This window comes from Periplaneta americana, chromosome 6 (assembly GCF_040183065.1).
Source record: "Periplaneta americana isolate PAMFEO1 chromosome 6, P.americana_PAMFEO1_priV1, whole genome shotgun sequence".
Taxonomy (NCBI): domain Eukaryota; kingdom Metazoa; phylum Arthropoda; class Insecta; order Blattodea; family Blattidae; genus Periplaneta; species Periplaneta americana.
In genome coordinates, this window is record NC_091122.1 from 174,149,856 (window position 1) to 174,167,261 (window position 17,406).

A 17,406-nucleotide genomic window follows, 5' to 3' on the forward strand; every position below is an offset into this window, starting at 1 on the left:
CTAATTTTTTGAGTTTCACTATTACTGAAATCTCCAAATCTTTGTATCTATTGTAAATTTCTTTGTTATGTCTTATTTTTCAGATACCATTATCTCTAACGGGTCCGAGAATTCTTCTTAACACTTTCCTTTCAAAACTACTGATTATGTTTTCTGTTTTTTTGGTCATAACCCATGTTTTGCATCCATAAATGAATACCAGGCGTATCATTGTTTTGTAAAGCCTCATTTTGGTATTTGGATGAATTTGTTTAGATTTGAACATGGGTAATAGATTATAATAAGAACGATTAGCTTTGAGTTCCTTCACGATTTACATGTTTAAATACAGACTTTTTTTCAAGATTTACATATTTATATAACTTTTTCTTTTCTTCACGAATTATACTAGTTTTATTTATTGTTCTACAGTGTCCCTACTCATATGTACAGGATATTGTTATTAACTTCGTGATTCATTCAGAAAGTGTTAAGCCTTGCAAGCCAATTGTTATGTTTCATGAATTTCAACACTCATTATTTCATTATTTATATTTCTAAAATTTGAACTAAGTCGATATGTAAGTAAGTATTTAGTTCACTCATTGACTGAACCATTCAATTGCATTAGGTCATCCAGACACAATCCATCGAGCAGACATTAGACTGTCTGACATCAGTAACCTTCTGGGAGCTGATTGGGTACCTCTGGCTACTGAACTTGGACTTTCAACGTCAGATGTGAATCTCATCAAGTCAGAATATCCGGACAATGTAAGCCAGCAGGCCATGGTGATGTTGCGACTCTGGCTGCAGTCTTCTGGCAACAAAGCCACAGGTATCATTTCTTCTGGTAAATAATAAAATTGTCTTTCTTAGTACTAGAATTAAACTAGTTAGTTGCGTTACTAACATGTTCTTCGTAGGAACTGACCCTCTTTAAGGATTTGAAAAAAAACATTTTTGGTTATGTCCTAGTTCATCTTTGAAACAAATGAATTATTTTTGAGGAGAAACAGACTCAGAAGTGGGGGGGGGGGGAATTTATGTAGTCTTAAAAATAGTATGGAGTGTTGTTTATTGTATCTCGGTATGTTTTTACTGCTTGTGTACTTTGTGACTGGTATAGTGTAAGAGAAAGCCCTATGATGTTTTGATTTTTAAGTATCTGAGTGCTCTTAAAAATTTAAATGCTAGAATGCAGCACTGCAGCCATGCAGGAAGTTTGCATCTTTAGTCGACAGTCTCCTAACTTATATTTTCAATTTGTTGAACCCATTTTTCTCAGCAACTACTTATTGCATGGCAATTAAATTTTATACACATGTATTTTAAACAGTTATGAACATAATATTGATTTGAAAATTGAATACAGTAATAATATGGTATGTACATTTTTTCATTCCAAAAAGGACTTATTTTTATTTATTTTTATAGGCTCTAAACCAAATATAACTACATACAAAAAACCAAAACCAACATAATCATTCTTAAGGGTTTAAAACAACTGTAAAAAAGTCTGATTGGTGTATAAACTGTAGTTTTTCGAAAATTTTTATGGAAATGAAAATCCAATTTTACTATTAGGTACTCTGGTAAAAATTAAATTTCCTTTGTTAAGAATTATGGAAAATAAAATCAGCTGTTTTTTTTTAGTAAACATACCATGTTTGAAGCACCTACCTCTAAAACTTTGGAAGTTATAAGAATTTGAATAGATATTTACGTTTTTGTATACATTCCTCCATAACACGAAATATTTTGAAGCTTGCCCCTCTATTAATTTTATTGGATGAACTACGCCCCTGGCTGTATAAGTTGAGGGGAAGGAAATGCCTTGCCCTGTCAAAGTCAGCGTCTATTTATCAGGGGCGTATTTTGCAGCCGGTAGCCCAAGGAAATTACAAAAGAAAAAGTTTATAATATAACATAATGTAATAATTTTGTATTATTAGTTTTACCATAGTAATTAAAATTAAAGTAATTGTTAGATATATTTTGTGTAATAATAGGGTCAGCGGTAGCCCAAACCCTTTAACCAGTATACGCCACTGCTATTTATTGAGGTGTATATTTGCTATAATATAATTTGATGACTTTGATATTTATTATGAATTACTATGATTTGTTTTATGTGATATCAATTCTAATTATCACATTTTGGTTTAAAGTGCATAAAAATATGTACTACTGACACGTGTGTAATATACGGGTGTTATGAAGAAAGGTGTCAATATTTACAAAGCATGTAATATGCTTCAAAACAAGAAATAAAATCCTATAAACATGGGTCCTAAAATTAATATCTTCTGAGAAATAAGCAAATGTTTACCATGTAAGAGCAGCATATCTTCTACTGTGGACTCTTTGGCAAGAAACAAAACATGCTGCTATTCAACAGATACGAAACTAATACGTATGACAAACAGTTGCGTTCTGTTTCCTTATTTGTTTCTTGTCAAAGAGCTCACAGTAGAAGATATGCTGGTCTTACAGTGATGGTAAACATTTGCTAATTTCTCAGAAGATATTAATTTTAGGACCCATGTTTATAGGACTTTTATTTCTTGTTTTGATACATACTGCCTTCTCTCTAAATATTGGAACCTTTTTGAGAACACTTTGTGCAATGTACTATTACCATGAACACAATGAAATTTGATTATCTAGGTTGTGCATCATTTTTCACACGTTTTAAAATTCTGACTAGATTCCAGTGCTATTTTAACTCTGTGTATTATATAGCATTTGTAGTGGAATGCAGATTTGCATAGTCAGAGCTAACATTTTGTAATGTAGGGAATACACTTGAGAAGGCCCTCCGTAAAATAGACAGAGAAGATATCGTGAACCAGTGCGTCTTCAATGTGGAACTTGTGACTGATGATATGGAGAGGGCTGTTGCCAAAGTTCAACTAGACCAGTCTGGGTTTGATGCCCTTCGGGAGGAACTCGGGCCTTCAAGGGATGCCACACTGCGACGTAATTACAGTAATCTCGACCCCAATGCTACAAACGACAGCGATGTGATGAAGGTAAGGTATAAAGTAGTATGAGGAGAGATTAGACCAGCTCTTCTTTAGCATGCAGAATAACGTCATCTTGCGATCCATAGTGATTTCACAGTCTACTATATACAGTCGCGAAGCTTGAGGTGTTTTTTTGCAAATCTCGTGATAAAGCGCTCCAAGCGGTTAGCAACTAGCAACAATAGACTGTCCATGGTCGACTTTGGACTGTGTCGTATTTCTATCGAGTGCTAGCTCGTTGCGTATTTCACATTGATGCTTGTGAAATGTTCGTTATTGGTTATAATGAAAATGTTAATGGCTAAAATATAATAATTGGAATAATAATATGGGACAAAGAAGAGACGTTTGTAGTGCTATAAATTGTAGCAACAGTAAGAGAAAGAGGCCAGAGTTATTCTTTTTCCGATTTCCGAAAGATTCAGAAAGGTTCCTGGGTTTCCACAAGAATGCTGTGCAGAAACAAAACTGTTAATTTGAAGTTCTTTGTGACTGTTAGAATACATTATATCCTTAAATTTCACAATGAAATGTTTCAGTCTAACCGAAAGGACATTAGATACCGGTTAAAGTTCTGTCACTTAGGCTGCTAAATTTCCAGAGAAATAAAGGTTAGGTCTACTTTTTTTTTTCAGAGGATATATTTTTAATTGTAGCTATTAATTTTGTTATTATTTTTATGTGTTATTTAGTAAAGACTTAAAAAATTAAGTTTGTTTTAATGAAATTTATTGATCACGTTTTATTTTCAATTCTGGTGTGCGATTATTATTGCTTAGGCCTACTTTTTTCTTCAAAGAATATGTTTTTAATTATAGCTGTTAATTTTGTTGTTATTTTTATTTGTTGCTTTACTAGAGACGTAGAAAAAGTCTGTTATAATAAAATTTATTGATCACGTTTTATTTCCAATTCTGGTGTGATTATTATTGCTTAACCTCATCCCACTTTGTTAACTACGTAAGCCTACACTACAAGTACTGGTACACGTAAGTTACTCCATTAATTCATATTTCCATTATTATTGTTGTAAAGGGAAATGCAAATTAATATTTATTGGTTTCATAGTTAATTATCGCAATAATCTTGAATGAATGAAGCTATTATAGTAAATTTCAGTTCGTTTTGAACAAACAAAAATTATATTAACTTATTTCTTGCAGGTATCTTCGAGTTTATGGTGGAATTTAATCTAAGTACTTCATTAAAATAATAAATTAACTTTATGCATTTAATATTTCAATAATGGAAGGAAGATGTTAATTTTTCCAAAAGAACACGACAAGAAAGTGTAACATATTTTGTCGGCTGCTAGGAGAGAGATCTGCGATGATGAGGCGATAGTAGCGATCCTATTGGTGGGCAAGTACCCATGTTTGCACTTTTACTACATATGGAGCTTCGCGACTGTATATAGTAGACTGTGGTGATTTCATTAATTGATTCCCAGAAAGTGTGAAGAGTATCAAATTGACGATAATTTAATTATTTAAACTCATGTCACAGGGAAAATTTGTTCAGCTTATTTCATTACAAATTACAAATTTCAGCAGACATATGTATTATAAGTACCAATATTATACATTTACATGTTGTTTTAACAAAGACTTGATTATAATTGTTTTCATTTTCAGGGGTCAGAATCTGTAGAAGAACTTGGAGAACCAGTCAGTAATGGTGAGTTTTTAGGTTTTACTACTCTGTTGATTTGCAGTTAAAGTAAAATTGAGTCTGATTTACAATGTGGATCCCAACCACGACTTCATGTGCTCATATCATAGTTCTTTATGCATACAAATTGAGACAACTAGAAAACTATAGTCGTTAGCACATAGCAAGTACTCGGAGATTGTTTTACAGTTGAATTCTTTAATTTCATGTGGAATTTTTCTTTAGTTGACAAATATGTAATACAATAATTTCAATCTCTGCTTTCTAATATTTCTGTCAAATTTAAAAACTTATTTTCATGAATAACAAAATAATATTAAAAGTGATTACAAAATACGAATAACTATTGCATGGGAATTTGTGCAAAATTTATTACATACATCTACGATGGAGAATCAAGGCTGGACCACAATAAACCAGAAACGAGAACCAGAATGACAATGGAAAGCGAAGAATGTGAATGTGAAAATGTTTTATTCACAATAAACCGAGAACGGAAACGGCTATGCATATTGATCTGTATGTCAATAACAATATGTAAAGTCGATATTACACATTCTGATGTCATTTGTTTATACTTGGCCAATGGCATTCTCTCATGAGTACAAACCAGCCAAGATGAATTCAGGTTAACCAACTTCGAAATGTGTGACACAGAATATTTAAAAATTCAATTCACGTGGTAGTCTAGTCATATATACACGTAGCATAAATGAAAGTGATTCTACTGAATTTCTAGGTTAGTTACAAGCAATGGATTAACAAGAAATTATGTCACGGTGTCCTTGCAACAAAATATATAACCAAATAGCTTTTCAATGACAACAGAATGAATCTAATAGGCTGTGATCAGAAACGAAAATGGCAAAATTAAAACTTGGACAACTCTCACATTGTTGCTTAATTTATTAATTAATTAAATTTCCATTTGTTGATCGACTCTTTATATTAACCCCTTACCACATGGGACAGTCTTGCACACATCGGTTTAATGTTCAAATAATTTAAGTACCAGTAGTTCTTTCTTTCTCAACTGATGTCACATATGGTCAAATCCAATTCTTGACATTGTGCCGTATCTGTTCCAGTATGCAGTTTGAATTATTATATGCTTATATTATAAATTATATGAATATAAAACCGGTATGTGCCATATCTGTCCCAGAATGCGGTAAGGGGTTAATTTGTACGTTACTTCTTACAATTCTATATTTTAACTGTGTTATATAGATAGCAGTGTTGTGAAGATTGTGGAAGAGAAGAAATATGCAGGAGAGGAGAAGGATCTCGGAGACATGATGGAGGAATTCCTGGCACACAAACAACAGAGCACCTCCACTCCCCTGAAACCCGTTTCTCAATCTGTACAAGATGGCGTGAACAGTGCAAAGCAAGAGATGCTGCAGGATGTGACAGAGCAACTGGAGAGGCTTGAAACTACGTCACCGAGTGTGGTAACAACAGTCCACACCAACAAACAAGGTACTTACATAACTTGATAACACAGTAGCATGAATAGCAATGTGATATAATGTAATACCATTCCTTCATATTGTTATATATGTACAGGCCATTGATGTGTATTGCAATGTAATATGATTACATACCCTCTTAACAATCTTCTGTACTGGTACCTAATATCTGTTTTCGTAGAGGTTAAAATTTGAAATAACTTCTAAGGATTAAATATATGCTGTGTATATGTATGATACAATGAAAAGAAGAGAGTACAAATAGGAATATCACAAAAATGGCAACAAGACAAAAATAATTTGAAGTATAATTCCTTCATTAATAGGACCTCTTTCTTTCTAATAAATTTCACTTGTTTTAATAATTATTTATTATAAATTAGTACATTATGCAACGAGCCTATAATGGTAGTAATTAAGACGCGAGTATGTTTATGAAACGAGTGCGAGTTTCATAACTTTCATACGAGCGTCTTAATTACCATTATAGGCAAGTTTCATACGACTTTTTATGTTCGACCATATTACTAACTTGAAATTATTCATAAGTATTCATGTTATTCTTATCTGACTGGGGAGCGGAACTGTTGTTGTTGTCTAGTGCCTTTCATCTGGCAATGAAGCCATTAGCAGTCGTGCTTTCCAATACTTTTGAACTGTAGTTTCTTCTGATCTTAATGCTTCACAGGTCTTCAAGTGATCTTCATTCATTTCTGCTGGGAGCGGAACTAACCTTGTGCAATATCTCGTAAATTGTGAGATTTGCGCAGACGCGAAAGTATTGATTTTTTCCGAGAAATGTCATTGACCTTGATATAATCTAGAGAGTAAAATAAACATTAATCTTGATATAACCTTGAAATTGATTTAGACATTGAAAAACGAGATGACAAATTGAATTTATTTGAATATTATTTACAACACTAATTATTATAGTAACAGAACATAACCTTCTGCGACAGTATTGGATTTCCAGCCTCCGTGACGTTTCGCTAGTTGTCTTTCGATTGCATATCCGAGAATAATCGATACTTGCACTTTCATATTGCTACAATGGTGTTTCCTGATTGGTGGAACACCTGAACTTTAATGAATAGGTGTACTTTAAGGAGGTCCATTAAAGGGCTGCTACTAGGTGTATAATTACTACATTTCGGCATGGTCGAACATAAAGTATATTTAAAAAAAAAACATACGTTATTATTAATTACATTTCCCATTAGATCTGTATATAAATACCTTCAGCAGTGTGTTTATGATGCTAATATTGCATGTTGAATCTTAGTCACATTTGGACTTAACCAAGATCTTACGGTTGATTGTGAAATTACTTTTAAAGAATTACTCATGTAGAAACTCTTTCTTCATATAACTTACTAAATATGTAACTGTTGTTAAGTATTACACTTAACCATTCCAGATTTTCTTTTAAACGTGAAATGGTAAGAGAGTAGGCTTTTTTGGTCAGATGCATTCTGTTACATAAGTATCCACATTGAGTCTTGCTTAATGGAAAACCTCGTTTTCTACTTCAGTTACCCTGTCTTTCCTAATAAATTGCACAAGAGGAATGCAACAGACATCTATGTTCATTTTATTGTACTTTCTGATGTTTGCAGTTGATTATTTTTCTGTTAATAGCTGTATAATTTTTATCATAACAAGCAAGAGGCAGATAAAAAAATAATTTACTGTGAAAGTCCTGTTTAATGAATATTTGTCATTTAGATAGTGGTAGTTTTAATTTCGATGTAAATGATTCTTTGAAGTGTGCAAAGTAAAGTATCTTTGGAAACAGAAATTTAATAGTCTGGACTTCTACAGTAACTTTAGGTTGTACATAAAATTGTCTTAAATTTTTTTCTTCAGTCTGCCTTACTGTACAATTTAATTTATTATAATTGTTATTACATTTTTTTATATATAGTTATTTATATTTATAACAGAGGTGGAGAAGTAATATTATGCGATTACCTTGAATACATTTCAATTTTAATGATGCTCTCTTGAGGTAAGGTTACCAGATGTTCCCGTTTCTGGGGACAGTCCCCAGAATGTCCCCGGATTTTATATTTTTTCCCCCCAGATATCCTCGGATTTTCAGTGTTAATTATTAATATGGTTTAGTGATCCTTGCACATTGCTATGATAAATTTTTTGAAGATAACTTTATTCCACCATCAATTAAGCAACATTTAGGCATCGTTAGAAGAAGTGGCTCTTAATTCAGAACGGAATTCTCAGTGTCTCTCATGGATTTTATGAAAATGCTGTTGAAGTCCATTATTTTTCTTCAAACATAGATGGACTCGACCTGGATGAAGATAATTTATTTGATGAAATTCCTTGCTTGAAGATATAGGCTATGTGACAGTAGAAAATGGCAAAGTGGAAAGAAGGAAATGCTACTTTTTGCTCAAAATTGAGTGGAATTTTTATTTATTTATTTTTTTTTATTTTTTGAGAAGATGATTCCCAATGCACAACTCCAGAAACTGAACTATCTGTGTCTTTGAAATAATGCTCAGTAAAGAAAGTTTCTTCAATGAAGATGATGTGGACGGACATTCTAAAAATCCAAAATGAGTTTAGAAATTGTTCGTGCCAACTTCAACATGAGCTGTCAACTGAAAAATTGGAATCTAGAGAACAACTGCTTAAAAAATTTACACTTTTGAAGAAAATAAAACAGTAGTTTAGTATGTAGTAGAATGAGTACCAATACTTTAATTTTTTAAATTGTGTAAAAACAATATAAGTAAACAGCAATCTAATAAAAATGTTGAAAGTATTTTTTATATGTCAATATTTGCCCCCGAAAATTGTGGAATAAATCTGATGACCTCATCTTGAGGTAACTTTCAAAATAATAAGACTTATTTTAATAATGGAAGAAAGAGAGAGATTAATGGACTAAGAAATTGTTGAAATTAGAAATTCAGATGTGAAAAATATATTTTTTTTATGTTAAGATCTAAATATACGTGTACATACAAAAGAGAATAAGACCTATGGGGAAATTCTATTGATTTCATTATAACGTTTCTTGTCCACCTTTGTTAATATTAGCACTGATGTGCATGAAGCATGGATATATTCACCTTCTTCTTGTGGCAGCACTGCTTGTACCTGTGTGCTCATGCTTTGGGCTCGGCTTGCCTCTGTGTTTTCCAGAAATTCCATCACCCAAGACGTCACAGACACCACCTCCGAGCCCTGCAGAGTACCGCGATCAACTAGGTAAAATTATGTACAGCATATTTCATTATTATTAGATGTAATCTTACTTTTCTGTCAAAGTGCGGGGAGCAGGTACGTAGTTTTCTGATATTAGAGACAGAGTATTGGGTTTTGGTGCCTTTAATATAAAGTGAATTTACTTGGTAGGCAGCTGTGACTTCTTTCTTGACCTGCCCAATTCTACACAATTCGAATTGTTTTAATTCAACGTGAAATCATTTGTGATTTGGCTCAACCTGATCTGATCCAAAGCTACTTCACTCGACCTAATCTAATTTAAACAACTTTTTATGACTTGATTTTATTCAATTTAAGTACCGATATAATGTTAATGAAATAGTAATATGCGTTACAAGAGTGGTATGTTGATGTTTTCATGTTCGAGGAAAAGATTGAAAAAGCGAAACGTAGTTGAGCTTTTTTAATTTCCGAGAACATGAAAACAAACATACTGCTCGTGTATCGTACATTATTTTGTGCGAAGATCGTTTATTACATACCTGAAAGAGGAATTTCTAATTAGTTGCAATGAAATCTCCATCTTGGTTTCTGTTCAATGACGGCAACTTTTAAAAACAAAAATATCTATCTTCAAATTGTTGCTATAAAATGTTTGCTGTGTTTACTATATTCCAGCAGGCCGTGATATACGTCTGTCTTTTTTTTTCCCCCAGTCTATAAATGCGAACTTAAAACAAACGGTAAGGTTATGTAATGATTTATTTTTCATTTTAATATTTTAACAATATTATTTATATAACATATTGCAGTAATAACATCGGCATCTGGAATCTTGTTGATTTTTTCACGACTTCCTTAATGTTACTTGCATTACAAAGCAGTAACTTTTGTGGTGTTGTAGAGTTTACTTAATTTTTGCAAATATTTAAAAACAATAATTAACAGTGGAATTTAGGTGAAATTGCAGTGGTAAGTTTCCAATTTATAATTATTACTATGTTAAACGTCTCTAAAAATAATATGTTAAAAGCCTAAAGCAGTAAAATGATTATGGTGCTTAAGCGGTAAGAAGAGGGAAATTGTTGTGTGTGTTGCGTTGGGAATACTGAATGTGGTATTTCACACTTACCGCGTATTGGTTTTGTGCGGAAAGCAAGCAAATACGCACAATCTCGCACAAATGAATTTATTGCTTTTATATATAATGTTTTATTTACAGTTACTGCCAAAGTTAGTTTTAGATGGAAATAACATATTTCCAGATAACTTAAATTGTAAAAATTATAATTATAAAAGTTCATAATAATGATGTAAGATCTCAAATGACGTTTTGATTAAGAATATTACTCTCTGAAATTAAAAACAACCTGGTACCATGAATTCAACTGATGGACATTAAAATCCTACCTCATTTTTAATTATAAAAATGAAAATCAATTTATTGCTTTTGTATATTAGGGAGTCAGGAGTAAAGGGGTACAAGAATGAGTTAAGTGCATCTGAGGCAAGCTGAAATGAAAAATTTCACGGAATTTACGAAATCTTGTCGACCTGGTTAGTGACTTGGTATAGAGCTGACCTTTTTTGCCCAAGATTGCGGGTTCGATCCCGGGCCAGGTCGATGGTGACAGGCTCATGTCAGTAGATTTACTGGCATGTAAAAGAACTCCTGCGGGACAAAATTCCAGCACATCCAGCGACGCTGATATAACCTCTGCAGTTGGGAGCGTCGTTAAATAAAACATAACATTTTTATGAAATCTTAAGTACTTTCAACCACATTTTCTCACAAATAACTTAAGTGCACTTATATCCCTTTGCTCTGACCTCCTCATATAATATTTTATTCACAGTTATTGCCAAAGTTAGCTTCAAATGTAAATAATATACCTATTTTCAGATAATTGGAGGACTTGCATTAAGCAAAGGATATTAGCTCACGCACATCGTTATAATTTTTAATATTTTGTTGGATGATAAGTGTCTGAACTCTATGTAAGATACTGAATTTGCTTGGAATAGCATGATTGTTTTTGTTAGTGTATTGTTCAGTAGTCATCACCTTGTGAAAAGAATGTTCTTAATTTTAAGAATCTTAATAACAACAACCCGCAACATTTCAGTTAAATTTACCAATTTAGTGTTCCCATCATGTCAGAAGAAACGTGAAATTTCGATAGAATAACTCAAATTCAATTGTGTAATTTATGTTGAATCTTTCGTACACTACTTTTAACACTTGAATGTAAATAATTGATTAAATGGCAATCTTACATAAGGAAGACAAAACAAAAACTCAACAAACACAAAAACACACAAAACAAAACACAAACCCAAGAACACAAGAAATACATCACACTAACATACGAAAACAAAAACACACACAAGATCACATCCTCATTCAGAAAACAGAAATACAACATAGCATACAGAACAGAAAACACACTACAAAGACATCTCAACACACAAACAATACAAACAAATAAATACAACCACACAGGCGTATACAAACTCACATGCAATAGTTGTGACAGTTTCTACATTGGACAGACAGGCAGATCATTCCAAACTCGATACAAAGAACACATTAAAGCAATAACCAGAGGACACAATACATCTACATATACCGAACACATAACTAATGATAACCACACATACAATAACATAAATACAGACCTGGAAATCCTACACATAGAACCCAAAAACCAAAAACTCAACACACTAGAACAATATGAAATATACATACACACTAAAACACACCCTGATCAAATTCTCAACACACAGATCAATTTCAGAACACACACACTGTTTGACACCACATTTCAACACTTTTCAACAATCGAACTCACTCACACAACAGGCAGCGAAGTTCGAGATGACGCCGAGATCTAGTAGGCTCTGAGGATGGTGTGAAGAAGCACCGAAACAGCTGTAAACCGCACATGCTTACACAATTAACACGAGTAAGATCGCCATTTAATCAATTATATGTGTAATTTAGTACATGAACCTACAAATACAGAATGAAAAAGCACATTTGAGGTTATAAATAATAATTGATTTCACTTGTCATTATGTTATTTTATTTTCTATTTTTAACTTAAATATACAGTATTTAACAGTGATACATTTGAAGATTAATTATAAAAATAGTTTTTATTCAGTCATCTATAAAGTGTTTTATTTCTTACTAGCCGTACCAATGCGCTCCGCTGCACCCGTTAGAAATAAATATAAAGTAATTACATAATTAAAATAGGACATTTGATCCAGGGAACATTCGTGTTTGATAGAAGGATAAATCGTTTAATATGTTACTTAATTTAAATTGTATTTAAAATATTAAAATGCGATCATTTTGATCCAGAGACCACTCATTTGGTGCAATGACAATTCCTTTAACATGTTTCTTAATTGTTATTACCAATTATTTTTGGAAAAGCGAAAATTAACAGAAAAATTTTGGCTACAGATTTATTATTATGTTTATATTATATTATATTATATTATGGAAAAAGTGAGTTGATAATGGATGTGCTCGAATTAGAAAGTTTTTAATTTGTTGTGGGAGCTCTTGAATCTCAGGAGGAACAGCTTTTACAACAGCGCAACATAATCTGCTTGGCTCATTATCCAATTTTTTTGCATTGCATTTATTGCATATATATTTTATGTATTTTAACACGATTCAATTGAGCATAGTTAAAATCTGAATTATACAATAATGGATTTCTAAGCTAACGTACTATTACTGCATACTACATCAATACACTCTCGTTGTTCGTTAATTCTCTGAGATAAAAATGAATATGTTCATAAACATTATTATAAGAAATACAGGAAATGAATATACAGAATAACCTATCAAGTTTTCTGTGCATAAGAAGCTATTTTAATCATACCTGTCCTCAATTCACTCACAAGTTACTGTAATAACATTATAGCATTATGTCCATCCAGAGAAACTACAATTTCCAATGATGAAATAATAATTAATTATACAAATCGGTTAATTTAGCTTCTGATATTACTTCATACAAACACAGAAACATTGTCTGTAGGCTATGTTTCATAACTTTCGATTGTTGTGTCCAAGGCCCCTTATAGACGAAGTCATTTGTTTTTTATTTCAATACACCGCCTTAGATGGCAGTTATTTTAATTTTAAAACTCATTTATCTCATTAAATATCAGTCCTATCAAAATTTTTCAAGGAATAAAACTTATCGGAAATTATTTGTAAAGAAACTTTTGTTATGTAACATTTTTCACAAAAATCAATAATAAGCGAGATATTTCGATTTATTTAATTCAGGCCCCTTTATAACCCCCCTTTTAAATAACGTATTTTGAATGCCATGTAGCCTAAAATCTAAGTTACAACGAACTTAATTTATATTCCAATTTTCATCGAAATCCGTTCAGCCATTATCGCGTGAAAAGGTAACAAACATACAGACAGACAGACAGACAGACATACAAACAAAAATTTCAAAAAAGCTATTTTCGGTTTCAGGGTGGTTAGTTATATATGTTAGGACCAATTATTTTTGGAAAATCGAAAATTACCAGAAAAATTTCGGCTACAGATTTATTATTAGTGTAGATGTCACGTTTTGTAAGAACAACATAATGTAAATACATTACAATATAATTTTGTAAAATTCGAAGTTGTAACACTCTTTACTGTCTCACAGGAGCGGATCACTACCCTGACGGAGTAACTCAGTCTGGAAATTGGCAACCTGAGGAACTTGACATCAATCTGATTTCAAACCGGCAGCTGCCAACTTCCATACAAGGTAATAGCATATCTGATTTGCTTGTGTATTGAATCTTTCTGAGTGTACAGTAAAAATTACTTTTGCCTAGTGTACAGTTTTAAGAATGGAGAGAAATTGCTTCTTCCAAATTTGAACTGGTAAGTGTTTTTCTTCTTTGCTTCTATTTTGGCACAGTATTTTTTGGCTTACACCTATTGAGGACATAGGGAACCATAGTAAATGTGCATACAGACTTTTCAGTAAGAAATTTTTTTTGCATCTAATAGAATTTACTGCATGTAACTTATATATTTCTTTTATTTTAGTTGTCATATGACCATAGCAATGGAGCAAAAATCCTGTTCATGACGTTACTTCAATGCCATGTGGTTATGCTTGTCTTACTTCCACAATTTTCCCCTCCACACACATACACTCTTCCATAGACACACAATACACAGGTCTGCGGTTTATAAAGAGTACATACACTTTCATCTTTCCTTACTGTGAATTTAATCTTAAAACGATTTTGTGAACACAGATATCATTCAAAACTACAGAGAAGTTATTCCCTTTCTATCTTAGAGCTAACAACCTGGGTCTGGTAGAGTTTCTGGGTAGCTCAGTCGATAGAGCATTGGCACACTCAGCTAAAGGTCTCGGGTTCGATACCCGGCCCCAGAACAATTTTTCCCTTGAAATTATTCAAGTCAGCTTCACACGGGTATACCTGAAAGCCAAATTTTATAATACAAGTCACTGTTCGTTAGCAAGAAATCACAAATATAGGTCACACAGTGCTTGGTGTGCACTCAATGTTGGATCTCTGACGTCTTGTCAACCCACTTGAGGTATGTGGATATAAAGGGAATAATTGAACCTGGATCTGATAGAGTTTCTGGGTAGATCAGTTGGTAGAGCATTGACACGCTCTGTCAAAGGTCTCGGATTCGATACCCGGCCCCAGAACTATTTTTTCCTTGAAATTATTCAAGTTTCCTTGCAATTGGTAGTTTAAGTGATACTCTCCCTAAGCCTAGCTAATGTAGAATCTGAAAAACTTTGAAAGAAGTTGTCTTTTGCGTGGCAAAGTGTATCATTATAAATTGATACTGTCTTCCTCCGAATACTTTCTTATAATACCTTCAACAGGTGGAGATTTCTGTTGTAAAATCCTGTCGTGTCAGATTGGGAGAATTTTGTGAATATAATCCAAAAACTAATAAATAAGGTAGTCTCTGGAACAAGATCTTATTGCAAAATCTTGAATTTGAGATATAGAGCATCAGATATTTTAGATCTCGTATAACAAGTATTGCACATCACAACATTCAAATGTTTCTAGAGGGCGCTCTGTTTATTGGAGGGAAATAATATTTTGTCAGAAGGGAGATGTGTTTATTCATTCATAGTGTTCTGTCCAAGGGCTGGTCTTTCACTGCAAACCCAGCATTCTTCAATCTTTCCTATTTTCAGACTTCCTCTTTGTCTCCACATATGATCTATATAACTTAATGTCGTCCATCATCTGATACCTTCTTCTGCCTCGAACTTTTCTCACGTTCACCATTTCTTCCAGTGCATCCATCCTTCAGTAGCCAGTTTCTTCTCAGCCAATGACCCAACCAATTCCTTTTCCTCTTCCTTATCAGTTTCAGCATCATTCTTTCATCACCCACTCTTTCCAACACAGCTTCATTTCTTATTCCGTCTGTACACTTCACGCATTCCATTCTTCTCCATATCCACATTTTAAATGCTTGTAATCACTTTCCTTCACTTCGTCGTAATGTCCATGTTTCTGCCCCATACGATGTCACACTCCACACAAAGCACTTCACTAGTCTCTTTTCTAGTTCTTTTTCCAGAGGTCCGCAGAAAAATGTGTTTATTAAGGATTCAATATAAGCTGGTAAAAGAAAAACGACATAATGTATGTTAAGTTGCTATTGCAGGGAACATTTCGATTATATCTTCTAACAACAGTGTGTACTTACTTAATATTTATCATCATTATAAAAGAAAGCTTATGCAATATAGCTTAATGGCCTCTAAACATGTTACACAGATTAGACACATTTGAGCACAAATGCAGTTTGTAACTTGGCAAATTTAATTAAAACCGTGCCTATTTGCATTTAGTGCTACATGTTTGTTCTTAGCAGGAGAAAGGGCAACAAACGCATTTTTGTCCAGCTACTGTGTTGCCAAACCTATTAGGGGAAAACAGAGTAGAGTGATTAAGCTTGCTATGTTAGCATTATTAAACATTAATTTTCTAACATGCAGTCAAGGCTAAATGAATTCCTATGTTCAGAGAGTTTCTTCTATTGGCTATCTTAACATGTCCTCTCAGTTATCTAGGGTTATTGTTGCCTGAACAATAAGGGTGATTCGGAAAACAAAAGAGATGAAATATTTGAAATGTCAGTACAGGATACAAAAAAACATTCTTAACGAAAGCACTGTTTAGGATGGATTAGACACAAAAATTAACATTTTCTCTAGCCTTCTTGACCATTGTTCTCAGGAATGTATCTCACCTTCTGACTTTGTAGTGGCTATTGGCTACAGGACAAAAAGGAAATAGTCGAATTATATTAAACTTGTATACCAATAATTGGGAAAACAATGAGTACCTCAGTTTTCCTCATATAAATTCATTTGACTTTTCTTTTCCAAGAGAGTAATTTAGTTTTTTTTTTTATCATATTCCTTATTTATATACTTTTAATGCAAGAATGAATTATTGATTCTTATGGAATGTAAATTCATGAATTTTAATATATGAAAATATTCATTACTGGTGCCTATCTATACTTACTGTAATTATTTTCGGGTGAAAAAAAATTGATAACTTGATATGACTTCAATAATTTAGTAAAGCTTAAAATGAACTAGGAGAACTATGAACGAAAACGTCTAATGCTTCATGGTGCCAGCATCGTAAACAGAAAAGTATAACAGTATATTTTATGATGAAACTGTTCCGTATTCTGATCTTTATGTTAATCTTTGATCGTCCAGAAATTATTTCACATTTTAAACCTATGATCACGGATTAAAATTGCAATTGGTCATTCATAAATTCTGAACCGAGGATAAATAATGATTTGAACATTAAATTTAGGAAAACTATGTATAAACATTATGGTAAAGGTATTTAGTGATTAAATTATGGGCGTGACATCAAGAAATAACATGATGTAGGACACAATATAAATTCATTCCCTTATGTCATCAATGCTACATGTATTTTAAGAGGCTTCACTGTGTTTAACATAGTAAATA

The 17,406-nt window shown here is 32.7% G+C and overlaps 1 protein-coding gene across 16 annotated transcripts in view; it reads left to right on the forward strand.

Annotated features, from left to right (window-relative positions):
• Positions 1-17,406, forward strand: part of LOC138702059 (ankyrin-3-like) — a 585,575-nt gene that overhangs the window by 537,866 nt on the left and 30,303 nt on the right. For 10 of the 16 annotated variants that reach the window (XR_011332778.1, XR_011332779.1, XR_011332780.1 and 7 more), the window contains 6 exons: positions 611-832; positions 2,779-3,014; positions 4,643-4,685; positions 5,910-6,161; positions 9,326-9,391; positions 14,050-14,154. Coding sequence is in view for 11 of the 16 variants with exons in the window: in XM_069829582.1 (XP_069685683.1) it covers positions 611-832; positions 2,779-3,014; positions 4,643-4,685; positions 5,910-6,161; positions 9,326-9,391; positions 14,050-14,154 (924 nt within the window). In the remaining 5 variants the exon portion in view is untranslated. The remainder of the gene's footprint in view (positions 1-610; positions 833-2,778; positions 3,015-4,642; positions 4,686-5,909; positions 6,162-9,325; positions 9,392-14,049; positions 14,155-17,406) is intronic. The other 6 variants (XM_069829583.1, XM_069829587.1, XM_069829593.1 and 3 more) reach the window with 2 other exon arrangements.